At 42.5% G+C, this 18,055-nt stretch overlaps 1 protein-coding gene across 1 annotated transcript in view; it reads right to left on the bottom strand.

The window, feature by feature from the left end:
- Nucleotides 1-2,637, bottom strand: part of GUCY2F (guanylate cyclase 2F, retinal) — a 149,699-nt gene extending 147,062 nt beyond the window's left edge. Inside the window, exon 1 of the mRNA XM_088482930.1 lies at nucleotides 1,856-2,637. Coding sequence (XP_088339056.1) covers nucleotides 1,856-2,597 — 742 coding nt within the window. The 5' untranslated portion in view covers nucleotides 2,598-2,637. The remainder of the gene's footprint in view (nucleotides 1-1,855) is intronic.
- Nucleotides 2,638-18,055: the final 15,418 nt, after the last annotated feature.

Below are 18,055 nucleotides of genomic sequence, written 5' to 3'. Positions count from 1 at the left end.
AATGCCAAACAGGATTTCTCTGCAGAGACATTTTAATAATTAATCCTTATTTACGCTGGATAATGTTATCACCAATGTTCTATTCTGTTTATTTAGATAACAGTCCTATTTCCATTTAAACAAGTTGTTTTGACCAGAGGATGCACGTGTGCTGCATGCAAAATGGGAATGAACATCACCATCAGGATTCCTGATTATTCTCTAGTTGTTTTGTTTTTTATTTTACTATGCTCCTTTGAACAAAATTGCATTCCTGACACAGATGTTTGGATATTTCAATCTGTTAGGCCAATGAAGGTTTAGCCACTAGTAAAAATAGCCACTTTGTACTGCTCTTAGATGAGACAGGATTACTTGTCCTGCTCTTACAGGTGTCCAGCTCTCTATTTTAAAAAGAAATACTACATTGTCCTAGCTACACTCATTGGGCAAAAATGGCCTTAAACCACGGACAAGATTTTTCCGATTTGGAACCGCCTCTTAACCTATTCCCACTTTTAAAATGTTCTCTAGAACGGACTACTGCATTTAAATGCAATCCTTCTGTTTCTAAAAAAAAAATAACAATTCAAAGTCAGACCAGTTTATCTTTCTACTTTATTGTATCTATGGAAAATATTCAGTTTATGGAGCTAAGTGTGAAATACAGTACAGTCACTTCAGGTAATTTGCGAACATTGCATTTAGGAATAAAATTGGACAAAACCGTAGCATAATAATAATACACTTGTGTGATTGGATAATTTGCGCAAGACAGATAAAAGTGGATTGCTTATTGATTAATTCAAGCAAATTGTTGCACCTACACAGATTGTATTCAATTTTAAATTGTGGCCATTTCCACTATTACAGCTATTACAGGTAATATTGCAGGTTTTGCCTTTTAAATTATTTGTGCTTTAAAGCTACAATCTTAACGGCTGAGTTCACAGAACTCGAATGCTATTACATAAACTCCTATGGGGCACATTCAATTTCCAGCATAATTGTGGCTGCAAAACAATCATGCGGACATGGCAACCGTTTTTCAAATAACGTGGCAATGCGTGCTCCCGATAGCTGTGGTATTCAATTTAGATAACCGGGCTTGTTGGAGGGACCCAGAGGGGGCATGGGTCCACTGCTGCCTCCCCTCCCTCTTACATGTCAGCAGCCCCTTTTCCTAGCCCAGCGCTGTCATGGGCTGGGCTGCTGCAGTGGGACCAAGGAGGCTGCAGACACTTTTTTTGTAACTTTTTTTTAAGAGGGTGTGGCCAGCTCTCAACGAGCCTGTGTATATATATATATATATATATATATATACATACATACATATACCGACTGCACAGCCCCGCTCCCTGGCGCATATCACCTCTCCTCACCGCCGCACGCAGATATGCTAAACCTGTCTTCACACATTGATGAATGCAGTGATGCCTCTGGGGTCAGTGTCACACAGTGCACCAAAAAGACCCCTGCGAGTGCCAGAAATGGGGACATGGCCTAGTCGGATAGGGCCCCTGTTTTCATCACTCTGGGGGCATTCATGGAGATGCTGGCCTGCGCCCAGAGATTCTCCCCACACTGCCGGCTCCTTCCCAGTGACCAAGAGCCAGGTCCTGCACAATAACATCACAGTACAGCACCAGGCATCAGGTCACTTTGGTGTGCCCATTGGTTGGTCACACCATCCCAGTACACCCCTAATGATGGCACTGATGGATGGTGATGCACAAAAAGGCAAATTCATTCAGTACTACTGATTTACGTTGTAATATATAGATGGTGATGGAGGTGGCCCTGTATTTCTCACCATTAGCATGGACTTTGTATAGCATGAATAGTACCAGTGAGTACACTGTAATAGCATACTTACAGCGCAAGTTGTCCACCTTGCGGACTTTTTCCAGAGCTTGATGAATGCTCTGATTGTCCTCTCCCATCGACACAACAATCCCCACTGGCAAACCATTGCTTCGGAGGGCATTTGCCACTTTCCTTCCAGTGTCCCTCCAAATATCTTCATTAGATGAAATTACCCCAACATGTGCCCATTGGAAATACTTCATCACATTAAAGATAACCCTGGTAGGGGAAGGTAGCGTTCTGGCAAAGGTGGGGTAACTCTTCACATTGTCTAACTCATAGTTGATGCAGGCCCAAGAAAACACAGCCTTGTTCCAGTTCTTTCCTAAAAGGGTAGCGGCATCGCAGTACCCTGGATTGGAAGGGCCAATAAACCCTGATGCAACCCCAGAGTATGAAAAGAACGTTGAAAAAGCCTTTGAAGTTTGACAGTCTTCATCAAGTATCACATAGTTGAATGAAAGTCCTAGGTCTAAGGTAGCATCTTTGTTGATGTGTTCAATGGCTAATTTGGCAGCAAGATGTGGAAGAGCTTTGGCAAACAATGGGTCACAGGTCCAAGGTCCAACAACACCTACTTTGTAAGGTAGAGCATATACAAGTTGTGGGAAGCAGACAATGACCAGAACAGACCAATAGATGAGAATCCTGGAAGGAAACGATGAATATGTGAGGTTTTCGCTTTCAGTCCATTTCGGGTAACTGGTACATTTTAATACAAAGCTGTGAGAAGACCAAGGCTTCTGTAGCATTGCACTCCTACACGTAACAGATAATAAAGAGATAGGTCCAGCTTCACTTTACATAGGTCATCAGGTAATTATGACTGCATATCCAGTATATGCCTGCAATAAAAATAGCAAATGTCATTTGTACAGTATAATTAAAGCAATCTTCTTGGACTTACATGTACGAAAGCATTCATGACCATTCAATGGTTTAAATTAGAGATGAGCGGTTCGGATTCTGTGGAATCCGAACCGCTCCGAACATTGGGGATCCGAGTCCACCCGAACCCTGTTCGGGTGTTCACCGCCTGACACGGATCCCCGTTCGGGGCCGAACGGCGGCCGCCTGATGTCGGATTCTCACTAGAGAATCCGACATCAGGTCTCCTCGCGTGTAGGGCAGAGCGCAGTGATAGCGCTCTGCCCTACACAGACACAGACACACAGCCGCCAGCGGCAGCTGTGTGTTTGTTACAGCAGCCAATGAGAGTCACACAGACTCTCATTGGCTGCTGCACGGAGGGAGCCGGCTGGAGCTCACACATGAGCTCCGTCTTCCGGCTCCCTCCTCAGCGTGTGACAGAGCGGACGGCGCGGGAGCGGGGATACAGGTAAGTTTTATTTTTTTTATTTTTTTACTTGTCAAAGGTCCGGGGGCGCTACTGGGGGGGGGGTCTGCACTACTGGGGGGGTCTGCTACTGGGGGGGGGCTATACTACTGGGGGGGCCATACTACAGAGGGGCCTGCTACTGGGGGGGCTATACTACTGGGGGGGGTCTGCACTACTGGGGGGGGGTCTGCTACTGGGGGAGGCAATACTACTGGGGGGGCCATACTACAGAGGGGCCTGCTACTGGGGGGGGCTATACTACTGGGGGGGGGTCTGCTACTGGGGGGGCCATACTACTGGGGGGGATCTGCACTATTGGGGGGCCATACTACAGAGGGGCCTGCTACTGGGGGGGGCTATACTACTGGGGGGGTCTGCACTACTGGGGGGGTCTGCTACTGGGCAGGGCTATACTACTGGGGGGGCCATACTACAGAGGGGCCTGCTACTGGGGGGGGCTATACTACTGGGGGGGGTCTGCTACTGGGGGGGCCATACTACTGAGGGGCCTGCTACTGGGGGGGGCCATACTACTGGGGGGGCCTACTACAGGGGGGGCCATACTACAGGGGGGGCCCATACTACAGGGGGGGCTACTACTGGAGCAGCCTACTACTGGGGGGGCCTGCTACTGGGGCAGCCTACTACTGGGGGAGCCATACTACTGGGGGGGCATACTACTGGGTGGCATGCTAATGGGGGGCATACTACTGGGGGGGCCTGCTAATGGGGGACATACTACTGGGGGGGCCTGCTAATGGGGGGCATACTACTGGGGAGCATTCAACTGGGGGCACTGCATAGTGGACCGTACTACTAAGGGGACTGCATAGGGGGCACCACTGCTGGGGGACATTGTGTAAGGGACACCGCTACTGTGGGCATTGTGTAAAAGGGTCACTACTGTGGGCATTGTGTAAAAGGGGCACTACTGTGTGTCGTAACATAAATAAGAGACACTACTTTATGGTGTAATGTGAATCAGGCCCTATGTGCGGTGTAATGCTAATAAGATTGTGCACTGTGACTCCTAGGGCCGTAGCCCACTTTGTAAACAAGTACTGTGACTCTGCTGGCCGTACCCCACTGGGTGGGTGCACTACTTTTCATTTCTGCCACTGCTGTGTGGCAATGTGTCATAGATGTGCTTTATACTGTGGTGTCTGTGTCGTTGTGCCGCTGCTTTGTCGCTTAGTAACCAGTCAGCTCACTGCAACCTTTGGCCAATAATGTTGAAAACAATATTATAAGCTGTGATATGGTCTAAATTGACTGGAAATTAATGTTATTGAGGTTAATAATACTCTAGGAAGAAAAAAAAGACCAATTTATGTGATTTTAGCTTTTTTTGTCAATTTTTGTAAAAAAATCCAAATCCAAATCCAAATCCAAAGCCAGTCACCGCAGTTTGGCAAATCCAAATCCAAATCCAAAGCCGGACGACGAATTAGAACCAAATCCAAATCCGGCAAAAATGGTCCGGCGCACATCCCTAGTTTAAATATATGGTAACTAATACATAATGTTGCTATAATGAGATTTCAAATATCATTAGCTGCATGTTCAGAAAATATGATTTAGAGACAAAGCACTATCAAATGTTATATATTTCCTTAATCTATTCAGAATAGGGATATTGCATCGTTATTTCAATGCAATTTTTTCCAAAAAAATTATAAAAATTCTATATTTCAACTATTTAACAAATTTGGACAGCTTTTTCCAAAAACAGCCCTAGATTTATCAGTATTAAAATATTCCCCAGGTGCACAAAATTAGGTGAAAATGACAAACAAATCATCGAAAGTAGCCTCAGTAATAATAAGCCTCAGTAATAATAATAAGAGATTGTCGTCTGTGATTTTCCTATCAACCAACTACTGAAGTACTTATCTTTCCCATCCCAGTGAATTATACAGTATTTATGTTGATTTTGTTTAATAATAACGTCATTAGAAAATTAACTCTTTATGTAATATTATTTTTAGATTAGGTCAAATGTTAAAAGATAAAACATTTTAAAGGGAGTACTTACATTCTCGCATCAGGGCCAAATGTAATAGGGTGAGAGTTTAGAAAATATAAGAGTTTAGCAGTATACTCTCACAGTTTTTAAACTTGGCCAATGTAATAGAGTCCGAGAACATCCACACTCGCATGTTTTTAGACTCAAAAACCTCTCACGATTTAAACGCTCATGTTTTCCCATTTTTTAGACAAAACTCGACCACTGTTAGAGTTTACTGCTAAACTCTCACATTTTCTAAACTCTCACCCTATTACATTTGACCTCTTATGTTTTTATCTATGGATAGTTATACATTGGTTTGCAAGAGATGGTAAAATATCTAAAACTTCAAAACCCAATATACTGTATAAAGAAAAACCCTATCTTAGTTGAATTGTGTGTATTGTCTGGAGATTGGTCTCTTTCCTATGTATTAAAGGCTAATGCAGAGTATCACCAGCGATATACATCACAGGGAACTGTCTGCTGAAAAACAGAATGCACCACTAGAGCTGAAAGGTGCTGCTACCTTCGTTACTCGGGCATACATAATGAAACAGAGTTGTTTCTGCTTTATTACAGACGTTTTATTGATCTCTAATAGCAAATGCATATTTTGCAAGCAAAGCTAATAGTTGAAAACATGGGTGTGTGACATATTTGCACTGCAAACAGTGTGCATATGCTACTGGTGCGGACCTGTGCACATCTAGCAATATGCATGCTCAGCATATGAATGTAAATATGCAATTTTTACAACTTATCTCCCACCTCATCTGCTAATATGTGTCCCCTGCCCCCCACCACCCTCAGCTGCCATGGGGCCTCCCCAGACTATCACTGACACTGGGTCTCTCCAGTACATACCCTCCCTCCAATAATATCAAGTCTCCCCAGTACCCCATACCTCTCTGCTGACATGCTAATCCCCAGTCCTCCAGAACTCTCTGCTGACTTGTATTACCCTCCCACACTCTACCACTGGCATGTATTCACCTTACCCCACTCTACTGACATGACCATCCCTCACTGTTGACATGGGGTCTCTCCCAGGCTACAACTCTTTTCTACTGATACGAATTCTCCCCTTTACCATATCCTGCCTCTGCTGATACGAGTATCAAGTCTCCCCAGAACCCCAAGCCAATCTGCTTACATGGTAACTCCCAGTCCTCCAAAACCCTCTGCTGATATATCATCCCTGCCCCCCAAGCACCCTCCTCATCTGCTGACATGTTAGTTTCCTTACTATGAATTTAGGGTCCTATTATGTGGCTGACTATGAATTGGGGGCCCTGCTCTATGGCTTACTATGAATTGGGGGTTCTGCTGTGTGGCTTACTTTTGAATTGGGGGTCCTGATGTGTGGCTTACTATGAATTGGGGGCCCTGCTCTGTGGCTTACTATGAATTGGGAGTCTTGCTGTGTGGCTTACTATGAATTGGGGGTCCTGCTGTGTGGCTCACTATGAGCACAGAGAGCCAGAAGTTCCCACATATTGTGAAACTTCCGTGTTTCACAATACGTGGGAACTTCTGGCTCTCTGTGCTATCCGTATCCGCGGCAACAGGAGGTCATGTGATCTGCCAGTATCACATGATCTCCTGCCGATGTCACGTGATCGGCATGGTAATACACGGACGGATGAGCCGGAGGTAATTAATCTTATTATTTACTTCATTTCACATTTTTCTTACTAGAAGGTTTGCCTCAATAGCAGGTTTTATTAATGTTATCAGGACACTTGTCGTTTTTTAATATGCCTATAATGATGAAGTACAATCATTAACATGTGTGGGTAATTAGGGGCCATTTTGTCTCTGTATAAATATCCCCACTAACTGAACAGAAAATCAACTTTGTTAAAGCTGGGGGTTACCCAGCGAAACGCGTCAGGTGTTTAAGCACCCCTCCATTCCAAAAGGATACATCTGGACTTTTTTGTTTCTACTGCTGATATTCTACCTGGAACAGACTCCATGGACCATACTTACCTGTTTGGGCAATCTCCATGAGACAGATGGACATATATCATCACATTTAAACTACCATTTGGATGGCCAAGTTTCACCACTCCAAGGGACACCATCAGAGCATGATGTCACTCTAGCTCACTGCAGATCCCTATTATCGTGAGTTTGGTTAGAGACTTACCCATTTGGAACACTGAATATCTTACCACTGTCATCCTAAGGAGTTCCAGAGATTATATTTATAAATCTTTCCATTTGTATACCGCATTTGCAGGGGTAGCATTCATTATTCTCTAATATTTATATATATTAATTATTTATTTTTTATTATTAAATCATTGTATTTTAACCTTGATTGCACTTCATCTGGTTAATTATCAGTTCTCATAGCGCTGTAATTATCTATCTTTTAACATCCTCCTAACCCTAGGCCAACTTTCCAGTGTGATTGGATTATATAGCCCACCAAGAACATCTGCAATCGGGCAGGACCAATTTGCAATATGTAGCACCTATCCTTGTGTATCAACACCTATTTCCCTATAGATTGTAAGTTTGCGAGCAGGGCCCTCTTACCCTTATGTATGTCTTTTGTCAAAACTGGATTATTAGCTGAGACAAGATCAGTTTAAAATTGAAGCGTGCGCGACGCCATCTTGCAAATGGCAGCTAGACTCCATTTTAGAAACAAGAATCTGCAAGACGCCATTTTATGACCAACGTCATTTCAAGTTACAATTCAGGAGCTAAGAACAGATGGCAATGTTAATCTACCAAGGGCAACTGGAAAAACAAGCTTTCTGAGTAAAAGTAAATAGAAATAGACAATGGGTAGTTTTACATACAAATTGGGAATCCCTGGATGCAGATAAAGTAAAGTTGTGGCAATTGTAATATAATCCAGGCATGATATACACAATTGGATTTGTCTGAATCCTAGACAGGAGGGCCCCAAATTTCACAGCTTGAGGTGATAATACATTTGCATTCCACACAAGAGTCTAGGAGAACAAAATAGGTTTTTCCCTTTGAACACAGGAAAGGTGGGAGGGCCTGTTGACAGGACATGTAGAACTATCTGGCCCAGCATGCTAAAATGTTAGAGACAAATGCACTCATCTTCATACACACATTAAATATGTCTTTATACCAAACCCTGAATACCCACACATTTCATATTCACTCATAAGGTTCCATAAGCATCAAAATGTATGATCTAAGTTGGTTAAGTTAGTTTCAACGCTGAGAAATAAAGGTTTTTGATAACTAAGGTATTATACATGATAAGCAAGTTGTGTTTGGTCTTGTTCTGATGCATACGCTTTTTACAGCATTCCGGTATTATCAGTGGAGAGATCGCATCATGCAAACTCAAGTTATGGATCGCAGAACCTACAAGCAACAAAATGTTTAAACTGTTGGAATGTACAGAAGGTGTTACTAGAAAGATTCCCCTGCTGTTAGAGGCAGGGAGAGTCAATTTGAACCAGCCTGTTAAATGTACTGTAACATATGCTTCTCCTCTGGGAACCAATGATATCAGCAAGAAACTTTCCCTTTGTCCTGTATTAGTCTGAGGGGGATAAATATGTGTGCTTGTATACTGGTTTTTTAGTCCATGCTGAAGGTTGTATGAACTGAGGGTCTCTAGTCTGAGGTCTATCTCTGGGTCCGGAGGCGCAGCGTATGTATACTGTACTTGGGTCTGTAATATTTCCTTTTACGCCTAAATTGTGTATGTATCAATTGCGTGTAACTGACTGTACTTTTACCTGAATAATACTTGTGCGTTGGAACCACAGATCCCACTCCTGTCTTTATTTGCGGTCAGACTGTGTACGCAAATTAGCGTTATTCTTAGAGGTTTATAGGAAGGATATTTAGAAGGTATAGGCAGGGGTATAAAAAGGTTCTGATCCAGTTTCGTTAGTTGGGGGCTCGTAAAGAAGTCACTTACCTGCTCACACGGTACATACGGTCATCGATATTTCAGCAAAGGGTGGAGTGGCCACATGCAGGGTTTGCCTGCAACCGCTTTGTGCTGAAAGATCGCTATCCGTCTTTGTGTGAATTAAGGAAGCTGACTAGAATCCAGGGACAAGAGAGGAAAAAGTTTGTTTTCCTCTGTTGATAGAACCTTCTGTTTAGAGGGGTGCCGCAGTATTGCGTACGCGGCTAAAACGCATTTTTGCGTACGCAGTTAAAAAGTCATTATACGGTTGTGTGGTAGTCACATTAATGTGTATGCGGATGGTCGCACAATAGCGTATATGCACTTCCGGTTCCGCTGCCATGTGTTTGAACAAAGCCATTGAGGTTTAAATTTTTTTCTATTACCAATATCTGGGTTAAACGTGTATTTTTCTGCGCAGGAAAAAGTGTGTAACAGTGAATACTTGTTGAACAAAGTTAAGGGTATTGTATGATCCTTAAGGGCTAGGTGCAAGGGTTAGCCTAGTCGCTCGGTAAGCAGCTTTACCGTTCTATACACAGTAGCAGGTGTATATGTTGTCTTTGTTGTATAGAGGTGCGTGAGAGTAGCCGACATATAAACTCTCAAAGGTTTGGAAGTTGCCTTACTAAAACTTATCCGGGTGTGGAAGTTGCCTGTTTCAAATCTTATCTAGGTGTGGAAGTGGCCTTACTAAATCTTATACAGGTGTGTGGGCGCCACCGACTTAAATCGTCCACAGGTAAGTGAAAGTGTCTTGATTGTCTTTCACCAGTTTAAATTTTTATTGAAAAGCGTAGGAGTTGTCTCAGAATGGAAGCCACGCAAACAGTAGAGATGTTAGGCAATGATGTGCTGCTAATGGAGGCACCGATCGGATCGGCCCATCGTATTATGCATACTAAGTACGGTACTTATGCAATAAGGTATTGTGATTTATGGTTTAATATGACGAGGAAGTGTGTTAGACCGTTTCCCAGAATTGGTAGTTTTGATAAAAATGTGTTAGACAATGTCCAGGATCACATCAGTATGGTGCGATCCCGAGAGAAAAAGATTAAGTATTTTGAATGTTTAAAACTATGGCAGCATGAAGGGGATGCTTGGCTTAAAAATGTGCCAACAACGCAAACCAGCGTTGCGAGCGCATTACCAGAAAATACATCCGCGACGCTGAGTTGCAATATGTGCGAGCCGCAAATTGGCGCGCATGTGCGGCAAGGTAGCGTCATGGAGAGTATTGCCAGCAGTTCACGCTCACCTCCCCCATAAAAAACCCCATAAAAATGTAACAAGCAACTTGTACCCTCTCTTAAGCAACTATAAAGAAAATGTTCATGATGCGGATGATGAGCCTATTGTAATGTCTGCCATTTCCCATGCTGTGCAAATGATAGATGCTGCATCACCACAATCACGGGTGGTGCCGCCATCTCCATCGGTAACAGCAAGGGAAGTGTTAACACACTCTGCACCCATAGAGGAAGTTGTTAATACCATACGTAGCAGCAGCAGATTAAACCCCCAGCCAGGTAACCAGGTCAGAGGCAGCAACGCTGCCGGTCTGCATCCCATTCGGACAATAACTGTTCCGAATGGAAATGCGGATGCAAACGGTGTAGTGCCCACGAGGGAAGTAGTAATGCATTGTCCATGGACAAGAGCAGAACTAAATTCCATCATAAATGATTTCCCCAATCCCAAAAAGGAACTAGCCAAATGTCAAAGATTTTTGAGAAATTTGGGTAGTTCTCATGAGCCCACTAATAAAGATTGGCGTGTGGTGTTAAGGGCCTGTCTACCACGCAATACCGATGTGACAAAATTTATCACGGATTGTGTATTGGATGGTGACATTCCCTTAACAGACCAAGTAAACCAAGGTAACATTTCCCGCATTGTAACTCAATTGGGTATATATTTTGGAGGAGTAGTTAACTGGAACAAAATCTTCACAATCAAACAAAAGGAGAGTGAAACTGCAGAAGACTATTGCGACCGGGCTCTGCAGGCTATCACCCAGTACACTGGGATAGAAGATATTAAAGATAGCACTCACCACAGGGGAATGATAGTCACGGTACTCATGGACGGTCTGAAAGACGATTTAAAGATTCGGGTTCAGACCTCACAACCTGGCTGGAGGGGACTCACAATAGATAACCTCATAGAGTCTGCCATAGAACATGATAAAAATTTCACAAAGAAGAGAGAGACCCAGAGCGAAAAACTAATGGCTGTCAGTATCCAAGCTCTGGAAAGAATGACAATAACATCACAGCCAACCGACACACCTGCACCCACACACACACCTGCACCTGAACAATTACACGTCCTCACCAATCCCACACCACAGCAAACACATGCTTACCCCACATATCATACACAACCACAGGTCCCATACTCATATCCCCCACAATATCCTTACCCTCCCTATCCTTACCCATACCTTTCCCTCTTGCTCAAATCCCACAACAATCTTTTCATCCACCCCGTTCAAAATTATGTTTTAACTGTCACCAAGTGGGACACATAAGTAAGTACTGCAAAGTGAAGAACACCACACAGGAACACGAGTTTCCCATGGGTTCATAGGTAACCCCAGTATCTTCTCCCAGGCCTTATATGACTGTTTACAATCTTTTCAACCTGCCAATGTATCTGTTCTAATGTAAAATGTGGACGATTTATTGTTGTATTTTAGGTCATGTTTAAATGATATTAAACTGTTGTGCTTTATCTCCCACTCACAGGACACAAGGTTGCTAAGGATAAACGGCAGCCATGCCAGGCTAAGGTCAACTACTCGGAATATTATCCAACCCAGTGGCACAGGCATTATTTAGAGCAGTAGCTATTAATAACAAGATTTAAGTGCAGGAACCTGTATGCAGATACTATATCCCTAGAATTATTTAAAAAAATGATGGGGGGACTTATTTTACAGGTGACGTTTCCAAGAACATGTGTAAGATGATGGGTAACAACACTAAGATTATCCCAGACTGTCTTTTCCTTTATTTGCCCCCCTTTGAGATACTGTTCAAACAGGCAGCATCATGTGAAAATATGATAATGAGGTTACTGTGCAGGGTCTCACGAAGATGAATGAGAATAACCGAAATTGAAAGTGTTATTAACTAACATTTCTAATGCAAACTGTCATGATGTCAAAATCTGGAAGAATTTGTTATGATCCAAATTTTTTTAGCTCAGGTCGTTTGACTGATCGGTGGAAAGGTCCGTATCTGACGATACAGCATCCTCAAAGGGTGGCCGGGGAAGATACGTGTGTCCATTCCACTCACTATAGGGAGGTTAACCAACCGGTGGAGATACAAGGCAGAGACAAGGCCGATAACGTGGACCTGTCGATTGCGAGGTTGTGCCGGAAGGATTAAAAAGGTGATGGTGAGATATCTGAGCTAAAGAAATGTGTAGATCAGTGCTTCCAGCAACGGAGTGGTCTGCTGTGGTCATCCTAGTTCTTTTTCTTTCCAGAGTTTTTGTCATGATGATCTGTTTGGGGATACTCAGTGTCTGTGATGGGGGACCGATAAAGGAGATGTGAGCTGATGGCGGAGCTGATGGAGTGGAGTCAGGAGGAGTGCAATGCCAATCAGGGGAGTTTCTGACCAATTTTAGTATTGTAATTGTTATGTTATTTGGGAAAAATACTTCCAGAAGTTATGACCCTCACACATGTTGAAATGTTGGGAATACATAAAAACACACCGTCACCATATCTTCACACACAATATGAACACAGAGGCAAGAGAAATATGATACCTGGTGATATGCATAAAGCCGCTCAGTTAATCAGTGAGACAACTGGCTTCCAAGTTTTAGTCGCCCTGGATCCCACCAGGATTGCTAGGGGTACATAAAATTTTAGATATATCCAGGAACTTGCTAAATTAATAGATAATATCACCGAGATGTACGATGACACATTCAGGTACACAGGGAGAGAATTGCAGGCGTACAAGAAAGAACTAGTGCAACACAGGCTAGTGTTGAATTATTTAACTGCTGTTACTGGAGGGTATTGCGTAACGTTAGCCACCCAATTTGGAGTAAAATGTTGCACTTATGTCACCAATGATACCAGCGACCCTAAGGAGGTGATAGACCAGAAGATGGATGAGATTCTGCAGCTAATGTGGGAATTTTGTAAGAACCATAACGCATCAGTGGCTGAAGCAGGGGAAAAGATAGAAGGATGGGTGTCATGGCTGAACCCAGTGAAATGGTTCTCAGGTCTAGGGGAATGGGTCCAGGAAGTGATCGCCAGCATAGGCAAATTCTTGATCCTTATACTGATTGTCATCATAGTAATTGGCATATGCGTCCGGTGTGTTCCTATTGTGTTGAAGTGTGGAAAATGTAAAAACAGAGTGAAACGAAAGAATGAAACTATGATGGTGGTCAGAAATGACAATATGTATACCAAGGTAGATACAGAACTGCATTACAACCCTGAGCTAGGAAGTACCATCATTTAAATGTATAATATTTAGACATGCATAGAATATATTATTGAAATGTTATCTATAGAACACCTCAGACAATGTAAAGTCTCAAATTCCCCTTCAAGACTGCTGTTATAAGACTAGTGCATTCCCACACCTGTCACACGATCTTCCAAGATCCGCGGTGTGCGTATAATAGTAGTTTTATGTCCCCACCCAGAGACACATTATTGATGGATTAAGAACCATCTTGTGCCATCCCATAATAACACTAAATAATATGTAAATGTAGCATAAATTAAATTTAAATAGCAGATTGTGATAGCATGTTGTTCGCTATCAAAGGGTGGGCTGTCAAAACTGGATTATTAGCTGAGACAAGATCAGTTTAAAATTGAAGCGTGCGCGATGCCATCTTGCAAATGGCAGCTAGACTCCATTTTAGAAACAAGAATCTGCAAGACGCCATTTTATGACCAATGTCATTTCAAGTTACAATTCAGGAGCTAAGAACAGATGGCAATGTTAATCTACCAAGGGCAACTGGAAAAACAAGCTTTCTGAGTAAAAGTAAATAGAAATAGACAATGGGTAGTTTTACATACAAATTGGGAATCCCTGGATGCAGATAAAGTAAAGTTGTGGCAATTGTAATATAATCCAGGCATTGATATACACAATTGGATTTGTCTGAATCCTAGACAGGATGGCCCCAAATTTCACAGCTTGAGGTGATAATACATTTGCATTCCACACAAGAGTCTAGGAGAACAAAATAGGTTTTTCCCTTTGAACACAGGAAAGGTGGGAGGGCCTGTTGACAGGACATGTAGAACTATCTGGCCCAGCATGCTAAAATGTTAGAGACAAATGCACTCATCTTCATACACACATTAAATATGTCTTTATACCAAACCCTGAATACCCACACATTTCATATTCACTCATAAGGTTCCATAAGCATCAAAATGTATGATCTAAGTTGGTTAAGTTAGTTTCAATGCTGAGAAATAAAGGTTTTTGATAACTAAGGTATTATACATGATAAGCAAGTTGTGTTTGATCTTGTTCTGATGCATACGCTTTTTACAGCATTCCGGTATTATCAGTGGAGAGATCGCATCATGCAAACTCAAGTTATGGATCGCAAAACCTACAAGCAACAAAATGTTTAAACTGTTGGAATGTATAGAAGGTGTTACTAGAAAGATTCCCCTGCTGTTAGAGGCAGGGAGAGTCAATTTGAACCAGCCTGTTAAATGTACTGTAACTTTCCCTTTGTCCTGTATTAGTCTGAGGGGGATAAATATGTGTGCTTGTATACTGGTTTTTTAGTCCATGCTGAAGGTTGTATGAACTGAGGGTCTCTAGTCTGAGGTCTATCTCTGGGTCTGGAGGCGCAGCGTATGTATACTGTACTTGGATCTGTAATATTTCCTTTTACGCCTAAATTGTGTATGTATCAATTGCGTGTAACTGACTGTACTTTTACCTGAATAATACTTGTGCATTGGAACCACAGATTCCACTCCTGTCTTTATTTGCGGTCAGACTGTGTACGCAAATTAGTGTTATTCTTAGAGGTTTATAGGAAGGATATTTAGAAGGTATAGGCAGGGGTATAAAAAGGTTCTGATCCAGTTTTGTTACTTTTATGTATGTATGTCTTTTACAACCCAGTATAATGTTAATTCAAATTGTAAAGCGCGACGGAATTTGTTGCGCTATATAAGAAACTGTTAATAAATAATAAATAAATAAATAAGGACAGGGATCTTACTATCCCTCTCCCGCAGCCTCCAGCCGACCCCCGAAGCTGAATCTGAGTCTTTCACATCCTCCAATATGCTGGGGAAGTAACTTGCAGGAACATCAGTTATCGCTACTGCTGTCCCTGCGAGTTAGCAGTAGCACATAGCGAGAATACTGTTAATAATCGTGGCAGTGCTGTGATTTTTAATACATTTTAACTTGTGTTTAATATTGTTTATTCCACTTAGGGGTGCCAAAATCCACATTTGCTTACCAAAAAAATTAGGCTTGGTCCAGCCCTGAGGGTTGGTCATGGGCATGTAACCAGAATTCCGTGCTATCCTGAGCCTTGCGTATGATGAAGGGACATCAGATCTTTTGCACCCAATGTGTGGTAGGTGTAAGTAGACTCCGGGCACACTCTAGTGCCCAGAGTTTATTGTGCATGCACAGAATGCCGGAAAATGGGCGCCACGGCCATTTACCCAGCGTTCTGCGCATGCGCAGTAGACTCCGGGCGCACTCTAGTGCCCGGAGTCTACTAATGCTCCGGTGGCTGGCCAGCGGTATCAGTCGGCTGCCGGCCACTGGGAAGAGAGGAGGGGGCCCTGCAGGGGAGTGCACACTGGCCCCCTCCTCTCTTCCCGGTGGCCGGCAGCCGACTGACGCGGCTGTCCAGCCACCGGAGCATTAGTAGACTCCGGGCACTAGAGCGCGCCCGGAGTCTACTGCGCATGCGCAGAACGCTGGGAAAATGGCCGCGGCGGGCATTTTCCGGTGTTCTGAGCAGCGCTGCCACCCACAGCGGGACCACGGACAGGTAAGTTTAAAATAATATGGGTGCAGGATGTGCGGTGCAGGGCACCCATTATAGATACGCCACTGGTGTAAGCGCAGATACTACTGATGACAATTGCAGCTGCTAATGGAAAAACAATGTGCAGTGCGGCTATTCAAGGCTAAAAAGCAGTGTATATATGCGCATTAGCATTCGCGGCAGCAGCCATCTAGACTTGTGCAAATTTGTGTACAATTTAGAATCAAGCCCAGAACAGGCACTAAATTCATACAGTATACATAAGGAAGACTCCAGGAGCAATTGTGCTATAACATTTCTCTCAGTTGATACAAACAAATATATTGATGTTAAGGTATGCTCAGCCATGTGCACTGGTAAATATATTTTATTGCACTATATATATATATATATATATATATATATATATACTAGTATGCCTGTGGCGAACATTTCACCAATTTGAACCGAGAACATATGAACGGAAAATACTTTGCTGGATAATGGCTAGATCATATGTTAATACGACGGAATTGGGTAATAAAACATGTGTGTGTGTAACTTAACCAGCTAAGCCATGCCCTTTTATGATGAAAATGATAATGCACTGTTACTCCGCCTCACCATCTCCCGGCCTCCTGCCAATCAGCGGCTGCCGGTAGCTCTCGTGGAAAGTAGAGAAAGAGGCGATGCTTTCGAGGCGCAAACCCGGTTCTGATTGGCTGGGAGTTGCGAGCCTGGAATCGACGTGTTGGAGAAAGTAGGTGAGCGAAAAGTGCCCCACGTGTTGTGTTGCCCGCGCGCCCTCCCTCATTATGTAATAGCTACGTCATGCAGTCAGGCACTAAATCAGGAGCCGAACTGGGCAGAATGTAAAGTGTCAGCACGTGGCTAGGGTGCCGGATCCATGTCAGACCACCAGCAGTGCGTGAGAACAGCAACCAGCTGCAATCATCCCTATCCCGCTTCCCCCGGGTCACTGTACCAACTCTGGTAGTTTTCTTGACATTTTCAGGTTAGCTATACCAAAGCATTTATTAAGGTTTTTGTTTATTTTTTTTATCACATTTTATACAGTTTTATTCCAAATTCTGTAATTTGTTGCTGATTGAAATCCGTGGCAAAAAAACCACATTAATATCTTAAATAGTCTTTGAGATATTCAAATTCAGTGAGAATTCCGGACAAAGGGACTAAACAAATTATAAATATAAGATATATATATATATATATATATATATATGTTGTTTGACGTATATTATATTAAAGTAATTGAACACTCAATTATTGTGCCGTTTACCCTATTAGAGAGTTTACTTCGATTATACAACGCTGCTATTATAGATATTTGGTTTGGACTTTTTAGTGGGTTTGATACACTGTCTTAAGACTATTTTCGAAGTATTGTAATAGCAGCGCCCAAAACTGCTCATTTTATTTCACGGTCTTCATCTACTGTTATGTATTTATACTGAGCTGGCAAATGTTATCACTATATCATTTTGTGTTATTTTTAATATTAAAAGTAAACATATAATCATGCAAAGTAACTCTATAGGACTTATTGTATCAATTTGCTATATACGAAGTTGTCCGTTTTTAAAAATGATCTAATGATATAGTTACAACATTTCTGCCGAGATTTGATACCATAAAATTGTATATCAAAAATGTTTGCTTGATGTAGTTACATTTAAGTGCATAGAACAGACCACACTAGAGAGCAGAAATGCTGTTTAACAGGCACATTGTACAATTTTGGAAAAGAATAACCAACATTATCCCATTTCCTGAGTGCGCTGAGGAATACAATGCGTCAACCAGTAATAAAACTGCATAAATTTGCCCTATTGAATGATTCAATAACAAGATTGTCTGACTAGTAGTTTTTACATTTCCACTTTTATACAATTTATAA

Source organism: Taudactylus pleione, unplaced genomic scaffold, assembly GCF_031769625.1.
Source record: "Taudactylus pleione unplaced genomic scaffold, aTauple2 ptg000296l, whole genome shotgun sequence".
In the NCBI taxonomy this organism is placed as follows: domain Eukaryota; kingdom Metazoa; phylum Chordata; class Amphibia; order Anura; family Myobatrachidae; genus Taudactylus; species Taudactylus pleione.
The sequence above is the reverse complement of the archived record's forward strand: the minus strand, read 5'-3'. Positions and strand labels throughout refer to the sequence as shown.